General features: G+C 39.0%; 1 protein-coding gene across 17 annotated transcripts in view; it reads left to right on the plus strand.

Moving 5' to 3' along the window:
• OSBPL1A (oxysterol binding protein like 1A) overlaps positions 1-11,822 on the plus strand; it is a 264,203-nt gene extending 252,381 nt beyond the window's left edge. For 16 of the 17 annotated variants that reach the window (XM_077135756.1, XM_077135759.1, XM_077135757.1 and 13 more), the window contains 7 exons: positions 1,384-1,491; positions 2,013-2,102; positions 2,332-2,458; positions 4,849-4,965; positions 5,556-5,679; positions 6,676-6,766; positions 10,599-11,822. In XM_077135756.1, the coding sequence (XP_076991871.1) occupies positions 1,384-1,491; positions 2,013-2,102; positions 2,332-2,458; positions 4,849-4,965; positions 5,556-5,679; positions 6,676-6,766; positions 10,599-10,701 (760 nt within the window). In that variant the 3' untranslated portion in view covers positions 10,702-11,822. Of the gene's footprint in view, positions 1-1,383; positions 1,492-2,012; positions 2,103-2,331; positions 2,459-4,848; positions 4,966-5,555; positions 5,680-6,675; positions 6,767-7,774; positions 10,578-10,598 lie in introns of those variants that run through there. The other variant, XM_077135758.1, reaches the window with a different exon arrangement.
• The last annotated feature ends 257 nt before the right edge of the window (positions 11,823-12,079 follow it).

The raw sequence follows: 12,079 nt of genomic DNA on the forward strand, positions 1-12,079 counted from the left end.
AAACTTTCAGAAATGAGAGAGAGATTAAGACATTTCCAGATAACCCAGAGCTGAGGGAGTTCGTCACCACTAGACCTGCCCGACAGGAGATGCCAGACAGAGTTCTGCAGGCTGAAGGGAAAGGACAATAAGTATTAGATCAAAACTGCATGAAGAAATGAATGTGGTAATAGATGCAGCACTCTTGTAATTTTTTTTCCTACAGGATATCCTATAGTATATTATTTCCTATGGGTATAAAAGGCAAATGCAAAAATATACAACTATACAAAAGTGAGGGGGATAATAGGGTATAAGTGCCTGCGCATGTTAAAAATGAAAAGGGGGGGTGTATAGGAACATAGTTTATATGTACTGTTGAATTTCAGTTGTTATCAAAGCAAATGAAATTGTTATAAAAATGTAGGGTATTAAATTTAAGCCCCATGGTAACCACAAGGAAAATATCAGAAAATATGCAAGCTTATATTGATAGAAAGTAGGAAACAGGTTACCAGGAGTGGAAGCCAGGGCCGGTGGGTAGTTAATGAAAAATGAGTGTGGGGTTTTTGTTTGGCATAAAGGGAAAGTTCTTGTACTGGGTACTGGGGAGGGTCCTGCAGCATTGTGGATGCGATTTATCCCACTGACTGGTATGCTTGGGAGGGCTGGTGGGGGAAGATTTCTGTTGTATTAATGTTTCCACAATTAAAGAAAGAGACACGAGATACTGGCGATTAAATATAATGTATGATAGCAGATGGGATCTAAGAGTGGAATCTCAAAATGACATTATTGGGACATAAGATGAAATTGGAATATGCAGTATGAGCTTTATATGAATGTTGAATTTCTTGAATTTAATAACTGCCCTTAAGGTGATTTATATCAGTCAATATCCTTGTTCATAGGAAATGTACGTGGAGGTATTATGTGTTCGAGGATTATGATGTGTAAAACCTGCTATCATATGCTCAGAAGATGATAGGTAGACAGGTAGAGAGACTGATTGATTTAGATGAAATGCTATGACAAAGGTAGGAAAATGTTAAGATTGGTGGCTCTAGGTAGCTGGGATGGTTGAAGGTATGTTGGAGTTCTCTGTACAGGATTTGTATTATTTTTTGCAACTGTCCTATAAGTTTGAAATTATCTCAAAAGTTAAAAAGAGACATACAGATGGCAGAAAACTCCAAGTTTTGCAGAATTGTGGAATTTTTTCTTAAACTTTTGCTTTCTTTTAAGAAACAAGGTAGGCAGCTGATGCCTGTTTTACTATGAATTAAGGTCACTAGAGTTGCGTTCTCTGGAGCAGTTTGGTTTCAGTTGAGTAACATCATTTGAGACAAATGTACTTTTTACACAGACTAACACTTCCCACTGATTTTTTTCTTTCTTTTTCAGACACAATGAAGCGTACACGTGGACAAACCCCACCTGCTGCGTCCACAACATCATCGTGGGGAAGCTGTGGATCGAGCAGTACGGCAATGTGGAGATCATAAACCACAGGTAAACTGGAGACTTTAGGGTACTCGTTTAATCCTTTGAGTTTCATCTAACAGTTGTAGTGGATTTCAGATTTTGAACAGCTTTAGTAGAACCTGATGAAATTTAAAAATCAGGCAATATAACTCATGAGTAAATGGAGGCCCCTCCATTAATGGTGTTCATTAAAAATTTCTGTGAGGGGAAGACGGAATGACCGAGCTTCTCCAACTTCTTAGAATAACTTTCAGTCTCAGCTCGTCCTGAGACAAATTAAATATGGTTTAATTTGTGTTACCCATTTAAGAGATTGGTGTACGGGGTGAGACATAACAGTTAAAAGAGTTGGGAAGTTAGTTATTCTTAATGACCCTCACTCGCCTTTTCTTTATGGTGGGTACAGTAATAATTGAGGATTAATCTCATAACTTTTGTATGAGATTAGAAAATCAGTACATAGCAGCTGCTGTTAGAAATTACAGCATTATTTGTTATTGCATTCATTGGTGTTGAATGGTAAACTGGATTTAACATTTCCTTCCTAGGACTGGGGACAAATGTGTGTTGAATTTTAAGCCATGTGGCCTTTTTGGAAAAGAATTACACAAAGTTGAAGGCTACATTCAAGATAAAAGGTAAAGTTTACATTTTAAGTCTTAATAGTATAGGTGTTATTCACTAAATAAATATCACTATTAAAATGTGCTGCTATATCCTAGGAAACAAGCATTCCAGTATGTTGAAAGTCCTTCTGGAAAAAGATACCTATTTCTTAAAGCATCTGATTCATAAATATTTTTATAATAATGGATTACAGCAAAACACTGGTTTAATTGTTGGCTAAACATCAGTTTCTCTTGACAGCAAAAGGAAACTCTGTGCCCTGTATGGGAAGTGGACTGAGTGTTTGTACAGTGCTGATCTGGCCACTTTTGAGGCTTACAAAAAAAACGATAAGAAGAATCCCGAGGAGAAGAGGAATAGCAGACAGGTGGGCGCCCGCGAGGCAGGGTCGCAGGGGCCATTGGACGCCCTAGTTTATCCTAGTCCCTTTGGAGGGCGCCTGTGCCTGGGTCAGAGTTCGGCCAATTTTTTTTTTCCTTATTGTTGATGTTTGTAATTTTCCTCCCTTAAAGCTCTTTTAATGAAGAAATAACTGCCTGTTCTCAAATGCTTGACATAACCATATTCAGAATATGGCTGTGTGCGGTTTTCTTTGGTTGTTTTCCTTTTTGCGTGGGCAGGCACCGGGAATTGAACCCGGGTCTCCTGCAAGGCAGGCGAAAATTCTGCCTGCTGAGCCATGGTGGCCTGCCCTGGGTGTGTGCGTTTTTATAACGAGGTAGCAGATATTCCTGGGGCTTTGATTAAATTCACGTAGCTTGGGAATCTTGGTGTTCAACTTAGGGCGATAAATTGTTCTTTTCTTCCTTTCTGTTTATGTGCATTAAAAGTTGAAATCATTTGAAACATAAACTTTCCTCTAAAACTACCCCTGTGTCTTCATGCTTACTGTCAGTTCTTTTGCCCTGTGGCTTATCACTTAAGTCAGATAAAGTAAAATGTCATCAGTTCTGGGCTACTCTCCTTCTCTCATTGAACTTTTTTCTGTGTGAGGCAGTTAATGTCCTGATAGAGTTTCCCACGCGTGTGGCACATAGCTTCTGGTTACCCTTCGGTCCAGGCAGAAGAGAGCACAGCTAAAAACAGCTTGCACCTGCTTGGACAGGAAATATTTGTTTGAGGACTGATTACCTTCCAGTCCCTGGTGAAATGGTTAGCAGCACAAACTCGAGGGAGCTTCCTTCTCCACCATTTATGCATAGTGCCATCCTCCCTCTGCCTCAGTTCCTGCATTTGTAAAACGAGGATAATAATAGCATCTACCTGTTGAATGAGTTAACGAGTGTAAAGGTCTCAAAATAGTACCTGACTCACGGTAAAGACTATGAAAGTCCTTACTGCTTATTACTGCTCAACATGTGTCTATCACCGCACAGGGAGCGTCATCTCAGGGCTGTTAAAAATGCAGGTTCTCAGGTCTCACCCCAGACCTTCTCGGTCACAGTCTCGGGGGCCCTTGGGGTGATTCTTACACATGCTAAAGCTTAAGAAGCCCTAATATTCCTCAGAAGTGAAAGGGGAATTTATTTAGCAACTTTTCTTGTAAATTGAGTTAACCATGGTCCCAAACTAAATAGGTTTTTATTAAATAACCAGAGAATACCATTTTCCTTTGGCTTCAGCTTGCACTTTCTTTTTATTTCATGTCCATGTGTATACTTTTGCTTACTTTCTGACATTCTCATGAGGCTGGAAAAGAAGGTTCCAGGCAGCCCTGACTCTCTGGAAGCAGCTCCTGCCAGTATGAGGCAACTTGGCCAAAGACAACCTCACCCACATACTTGATCCACCCCTCTTGTACAGAGGGGTCGGCAGGAAAGGGCGTTGGCAAAATTCCAGAAAATATCCCTTATGTTCTGTAAATGCCTGTCAATCTTTAAGGTCCATTATTCTCACATTATTTGTTCCTTGTCTTCTCTCTCCTTCCTGGTATGTAAACCACCTGCCATTGATCCTGTACCTGAGAATATTCAGATGCTAAAGGAAGTTTTCTGTCATCAGTATTGTCACCTACTTTTCCTGTTTTCCCTGAAAGTTTCTCATCCAGTCAGTTTGAGATTTGGTAACTTTGTGTGGCCTTAGGAATATGACTTAACCTCCCACAGCCTTGAATTCTTGATGTATAAAACTAGGATAATAATAGCTGCTCATAGGTTTGTTACTTAAAGATTAAATACACAGAGCCCCTAGCATAGCTCTGGCCCATAGGGGTTAGCCAAAGGAAATGTTAGTTTCCTTCTTAACCTAACAGCTTTCTAAATCCTCCTTTATCCAGTGCTTTCAGGGTCCCAACTGGTTTTGTTCCATTGACAAATACAGTTAACTGCCTCCAGAACTTACCATTTTGTTGTTCTTATGTGTTAGTCTTGCCTCTCTGTTGTGTTAGTGTCTTAAAAGTCAGACCATTCCCAGCCACCTTTAGACCCAGTGCTGAGCATTTAGAAATACCCAAATAAGTAATTTTGTCTCTTTTGAAGAAAAAAAAGCTTTAAAAATATTAAAATACTAATGAATGATGATGATAATGTCTTGAAAGCAAATAGCACTAAATGATACAACCCAGAGCACGTGGAATTGAGTGTCAATCGGCCATTCAACGAGTATTTCCTGCTCTCTGCACTGTGCTAAAGGGAAGCGATGCAGGAGTTAGGAGGTTTTGGGTGGCCCTGCCCTCATGCAGTTTACATTCTGGACATGGTTTTACAATTTGTAGATATAGCATATTCCTTTTAAAAGTTGATCTGCTCTTTCTTATAGGTGAGCACCTCTGAGGAGTCAGATGAAATGCCAGTGCCAGATTCTGAAAGTGTGTTTGTCATCCCCGGAAGTGTTCTCCTTTGGCGGATAGCCCCACGGCCTCCGAACTCCGCCCAGGTGAGGCACCTTGGCCAACTGTGGCCTCACAGGGGCCGTCCTGCTTGGGGGGCCCCCACCAGGCACACACAGCCCAGGCAGGTTGTCCTCCAGAGGCTGCTTAGTAACCCCACAAGGGCTTCGGGGTTCCAGTTTCCCTTCCATCTGCTTACCCTGAACCCCAGAGGTTCTTGCTGGCCCTACCTCCTGCTGTCTGCATGGGGAAGGTATGTTGAGGCTTAGTTTTCACTGGGGCCTTTAGTAACTAGGGGTAAGTAGGGGTAAGACTGGCCCTAGTTAAATACAAAATGATGCAACCTACTCAGTATAAGCCCCCAGACTCAGCAAGTAATGATTTTAATGACCGAAAAAGAACACTGATTTTGTTTATGGTTCTGTGAAGCCTACTTTAGGATTTCTTTGAGACAGGTGCCCACAGGTGTCCAGACTTAGTTGAAAACATTTGGACATGTGGTCTGGGAGGCTGACCATCTCACCCAAAAAGGGGATGGGGCGGAGTCATTGTCAGATCAAACCTATTCTATAGTCAGGGCTTCTCATTTTGCTTTATGTCTTGGTTTTGTTAATGGGATCATTTTGCTTCTTTTCAGATGTATAATTTTACTAGCTTTGCAATGGTTTTAAATGAAGTAGACAAGGAAATGGAGAGTACAATTCCTAAAACAGACTGCAGGTTACGGCCTGACATAAGAGCCATGGAAAATGGAGAAATAGGTAACAAGCGTCTGATGATGCTACCAGTCAGTGTTATTTTCTTTGGGGATGAGGGTTTTATTCCTGTTAATTACTGGCATCATTGGGGTACTAACATCTTTAGTCTCTTAGATTTTTCTATTAAAATTCAATAACTTTTTTATAATTGGAAAATTTGATCATTTAAAATACTACATAGGCCAAAGGCAAATCTTAAATGTCAGAAGGAAATTTGAGCAAACAATAGTATCTTCATCAACTCTAAAATATATTCCAACTAATTATCTCACTGTATATTTGAGAATTTAAATATCACTTTATGGGCCTCATGTTTCAAAAACAGAGGATGACCTCCCCTTGATTATAGCCATGTCTTAAAAATATCATATTCCTTCCACTTGTGCCTTTCTTCTACCCAGTGGTTCTCGGCAGGGAGCAGTGTCTCTCTGGGGACACTCGGAAGTGTCTGGAGACTTTGGTTGTCACATCTGAGGAGGTGCTACTGGCATCTCGTGGGTAGAGGCCAGAGATGCTGCTAAGCACCCTGTAATGCAGAGGGCACCCCCCTCCCGCCACCTCACAAAGACTTCCCTGACCCAGCATGACTGTTGGGCCAAGGTGGAGGAAACTTGCTCTAACTGAATACTCGGATCCTTTCTGCAAATTATCAGTAAGACAGTTCTACACCAATTTGGGAAAGTTGTTTGTTCTTGTCAATGGAGTCTCAAGGAGCTCTTAATGTCATTAAGAATTTAGAATAACTACCATGTATTCAGTTTTTCCACCCAATTTTTCATTGAAATATTTTTTTTGGCGCTTATGAGTAAGTAGACTCTTTTCGTAGAAAGAGATGACTGGGCCCTGAATGCCACTGTGTCTCTTTCTGGCTTGTGCTCCAGTAAAATGGAGATGATGCTGATATATATGGATGGTGCTTCTATAGTTGTTGTACTTAGTGCTGTGCCTGGCATGCTCTCTATATAGAATAAATGCTTTTCATCCATATTCTTATGTTAGATCAAGCTAGTGAAGAAAAAAAACGACTTGAGGAAAAACAGAGAGCAGCCCGCAAAAACAGGTCCAAGTCAGAAGAGGACTGGAAGACGAGGTGCGTGCATTGGCAGGGTGGGGCCCCAGGGTGTTGACCAGGCAAGGGTATCAGGCAATTGCATAGAAAGAGCTAGAGCCTAACTTAGCCCTTCCCAGTTGTCCCCAGGCCTGAAAGAAAACTTAATTGTCATTGACTTAGTCTAAGTATTTAAGCTGAAAGTGTTTCCTGTATGACAAAGAAAAATGGCTATTTGGAAGATAAGGTTAAAATATTCCTACACACTTATCACAAGTAAATGTCAGTTAAGCAACTTTCTTCCCTTTTCAGAAAAACCCTGCCCTTTCTCTATCTAAGAGGGTAAGTAAAATCCAGAGGTGCTTATCTTGGCATGAAAAGTGACTGCTTTACAGGGTCATTTGCTGATACACATTATATACATATATCCAATGATCATTTACATGCCATTTGTTTATTCATACATCATCTATAAATGATATTTAGACCATGCTTTTACTGTTCTGAAGACAGCGATAGAAATGTGATTTGTATAAATGTGGATTACGTTCAGAAATAGAATATGGGCAGCAAGATTTGTAAGTTTTAGAAGTTTGAAATTTTGTGCAGTTTTTTGTTGTAGTTCTTTTTAAAGATCAGGGAGTTACTTATTGGTTACTTAGACGTCACATGTCTTAAGGAATAGAATTACTTGGAAATCAGAAGAGAATAAAACCATTTTCTGCATTTATATCACTTATTAAGAAACCAGTCCCCCAAAATTAAAAATCTATGATGTAAATTTTACAGACGATACAGGCATAATTTTGCAAGTATTCCACAGTTACTATTTGGTGGCCCTTTGCATCTTTTAGAGTGATGATAGAATTAGAAATGACCTTAGATGTCTTCTACGCTAATGGTCTTGAACTTTTAGTTAGCATCAGAATCTTTTCTGCAAATGAACACATAAGGATTCCCCAATATAAACAGAGCTGAAAACAGAACTGCCCTGGTTGGAAGAGGGATGAGAGCCTGGTCTTGACCACTCGCCATCTTCTCCCTGCACAGACGCTTGTCCCTACAACTCCAGGAGTATAGCTTGAACACCTGTCTGGAAATCCCTTCATCGTAGGAGAGGAAACCAGATGATAGCATATTTCATTTAGGGGACTTGCTCAAGGCTACACGAAGAGTAAGCCATAGAATTGTGATTAGAGCCTCCACCTTCGTCAGTCCTTCAGACAAGACACATTGCTTTAACTGTGGTCCTTTCTGAAAAAAGTTTGATACATTTTATCATTACTTCTATTTTGCAGAAAAGCCCACTTTTGTATTTTATTTCTTATTAAAAACCCCTTTTATTTTTCTGGTCATGTTTTTAGGCATACAATGTAAGCAAAAAATCCACTAGATGCTTTTACTGTCAGATTAAGTCTTAGCATTCAGAAAGCAGTTTGCACAGCTCTATAGTTGCTGGAAAATAAGAACTAGAAGCCGTCTTTATGAACATGGGGCCTTAACGCATTTTCCCCCACTGTTAGCTGTTTGTGTCAGGTGGTTCCTCTGCTCTTTAAAATGATCCTACCAGCCCTCTGTTAAAAGAATATGTGTTTCAACGTCTTTTCCAGTGGTGGTAATGAGATTGCACATTCCCTGACTTGGTTCTCGTGACTGATAATGCATCTTTGAATAGGTTGGCTTGGTTTGAGTAGGGGACGGGATGAGGGCAGTAAGGGAATATTTTCTTCTTCGGGGTGGAGCTAACCAGCCTTCATAGAAATCAAACCAGAAACGCATTTTTAACTATTCCAAGTTCTATCACATTAAAATCTGCCATTCCTGTTAATACTTTATTCACTTGAAAGAGTTCAGGCTACAGAGTTTTTCAGGCTATAAAGTATCCCTGTTGATGAAAATGGCTGCTTGTAGTCCTGACCGACTTTAATAGGTAGGCTGTGGGGAAGAAGTGGGAGGACTGGTGAAAGACATAAGTTTTGGTAGAGGAGGATGGCAGGAGGGTGATGAGGTTAAAAAAAAAAGTGTCTTGGTCTCCCACAACCATATAAGCATTGTGCAGAGCTAATATTTGTGAGATACTATTTTTATGGGACTGTAGACTCAAATTTATTGAATAAAATGTAACAGAGAAATCATCTTTCTCTCCTCTTCCTTATTGCCCACACTTTTCTGAAATTTTTAAGACTTTAGAAAAAATTCAGCTGGCTAATTTTGGGGGGTGGTGGAGATAGTAGAAAAGTGGCTTCACAAAGGCTCACACCTGGGCGAGTTAAAGGTCGAAAGGAACCCTAATCCTTTGCACCTGACCATACATTGCAGTGGGGCGTGTTCAGTGCAGTGTCTGACCGACCTTTTCCCAAGAACAGGTGATCCCCAAAGGGAGACTTGTAGGCATGGTTTTTAGAGGACTTTGCTTGCTAACATCCTTTGCTCTTAAATATATGGTAACAAGGACCTAGTTTTGATTAATTTTTTTTTTTTTCTGCCTGGGCAGACACTGGGAATCAAACCCAGATCTCTGGCATGGCAAGCAAGAATTCTGCCATTGAGCACTCAATTAATTTTTTTTTTAATATTTTTAATTGTGGGTAAAATAAACAAAAATCATTTTAACCATGTTAAATGGACAGTTCTTTGACATTAAGTACATTGACAATATGGTATAACATTCACACTATTTCCAGACTCTTCATCGTCCCATATAGAAACTCATTCTCATTTAGCAATGACTCCCCATATTCTCCCAAACTTTCAGTTTATTGATACCTTTCTTTTTGCTTTCGTTTTTTATTGCAATTTTGATGTATTCAGAAACACCATACAAACCAACCAAAGTATATAATCGATGGCTCACAGTGGATTCGCTTTAATTCTTTATTTGCCTGCTTTTCTGAAGTATTTAATTTTGCTAAGCCTGATACAAAAGTTTTCTTTTTTTTTTCAGTTTTATTCAGATACATTCACATACCACACAAACCTCCAAAGTACAGTCTCTGGCTCACAGATCATCATATTGTTCATCCATGCCCATGATGAATTTCAGAACATTTCCATTACTCCAGAATGGAAACACAAAATAAAACCCAAACCCTCCTGTACCCTTATCGCCCCTTCCCCATTCTTGACCCCATAGTATTGTGTAGTAAATTTCAGAAGTATTTTTACTATCTGGACTTTTGAGACTCAAAGCTGCATAACAATAATGCATTCCGTGTTGAAAAAAAATTCTGTGACTTTGATCCAGTAATGGCTCTTGAAAATTTCTAGGGTCAGCAAAGTCTAAAGACCCCTATCTTGATAATTTAAAGTGAATTTAAAATTTTTAATTAGGGGAAGAACCTCAAAAGCCAAAAGAATCCAGATAATAATCAAGAAAATTTGTTTTAGTAGGCCTTTACTGTATGAAGTTACTGTGCTATCACTTCTTTGACACTCAGCTGCTCATTTATAAAATGGAGCTTTGAGAGTTGGGGGCGTTACTGCAGGTATGTTGTATAAGTGAAGTTTCCTTGCACTTTGGGGAAGATCAGGTGTTGGGGCTGGAGAGTGAACTGATGAGACAAAAATATTGGTTCTTATAATCTTGTAAGACAGAAGCTCCAACTTCTTTGAAAAGTAGGATTGTTAAATGCTGTGGAAGATCCATCAGCCTTTCGCGTGGTATCATTACTCCTTTTGGGATATTTTTCTTCATGTTTCCTTAAGTGAAGACAGTATCACTTCTTCAAAGTCTCTTCAGAAACCTCCTCCAGCTCTTAGAACCGAGTTGCAGCACTAATGGAGACACATCAAGCTAGTGAAGAAGCCGACGCAGGAGCCCTGTGACTTCAAACACATTTCCCTCCTAAAGTGTCTTTTTTTCCCTCTTGAACAGGTGGTTCCATCAAGGTCCTAACCCCTACAACGGAGCACAGGACTGGCTTTACTCGGGCAGCTATTGGGACAGAAACTACTTCAATTTGCCTGACATTTATTAAAATGCAGACAAGTGAGGCTGTTTGGTGAATGTACAAATAAGTCTTAAACTTTTTTTTTCTTGGTTTCTACTCATCTTTAAAAAAAAAAATTATGATAACTAAGATTTCACCCAACAAAGTAGGGCATAAAATGACAGTGGTTATGCAAGTCTTAGGAAAAATGGATAATTTTGCTATCCGAACATACTTATTTGAAATAGTATTTTATATAGAATTAAAGAGAAATTGATGGGGAATATGCTTTTTATGGTTGCTGTTGCCATACTGACTGAAGGTTTATACCTAAGAATAACTGTAGTTCTGTGGAATTCTACAGTAATCCCAAATCAAGTTAGAATATTTTTATGCTGTCATGCTTGAATATCTTAGATGTAACTTTGAAATGTTTAAAATTATCCTATACAATGTTTATGTGCTCAAATGTAGAGAAGATGATGCCATTTCATAAAGATGGCGTTGGCTAGATGGCTTTTCTTCACACTAATCCTCTCAATTTTAACCTTTCCCACCTCCAAAAAGAAAAAAAACTTGAATATTCAGTGGGTATTCCTGATTTGAAACTTCTAAATTGAACTGAAAGAGGTTTGGTTTTTGTTTGCTTGTTTTAGTGCTGTGAATTTACTTTTACAATTTTCTATAATAATGTCATTTAATTAGTTAAAAGATGTTTAAACTGTGTAAGTCTGAATTGAAAAAAATGTGTAAATAAACCCAGGCACTTCAGAAAAATGCCCTAGAAATACAGATTTTAATCATTATATGACAAACCTTTTTAAACGCTTTGACTTCCAGTGGCCAAGTGCCAGCAGAAAAATTAAGTTCACTCATGTATATAAGTATCAAACCATATAAAAAGGAGGCCTTGTATATTTCAAGTTTGCAAGGCACCTGTGTACTTAAAATATGTATGGAAACCTACTGTACAGTAGCTTTGCCCCTTTAATTGGGGTACATTATTCTTTTGGTATTTATCTACCCACACAAACCCGACTGAGATATTGCTCCAAGGGACCTTAGGTAGCTGCCAGTAAGTTATTTTAATTGCTGTCTTGAAGTTAACAAGTGTTATGATGAAATAATTTACCTAATGCTAAATAAAGTCTTTAGATTGTTCCAAAAAACTGTGGTTTCCTTTAAAATTTCAAACATAAGTATGTTGCCACTTAATACTGAATTAACAGGAAAAATCCTTTTGGTTATTCAATCCCCAAGAGCTAAAGAGATAACCAGCCATCTAGCAGCATACACTGTGGGTAACAGTATTATAGAGAGGTGCCACTGTATTCATTCTGATGTAACACAAATTGGTAATTGTTAAGTGCAAGTACTTGCTTACAAAACTTATGACCAGATCTGCTAGAGTGTAGGAATGGTTTAA

The sequence above is a fragment of the Tamandua tetradactyla genome, chromosome 18 (genome assembly GCF_023851605.1).
Source record: "Tamandua tetradactyla isolate mTamTet1 chromosome 18, mTamTet1.pri, whole genome shotgun sequence".
NCBI lineage: Eukaryota > Metazoa > Chordata > Mammalia > Pilosa > Myrmecophagidae > Tamandua > Tamandua tetradactyla.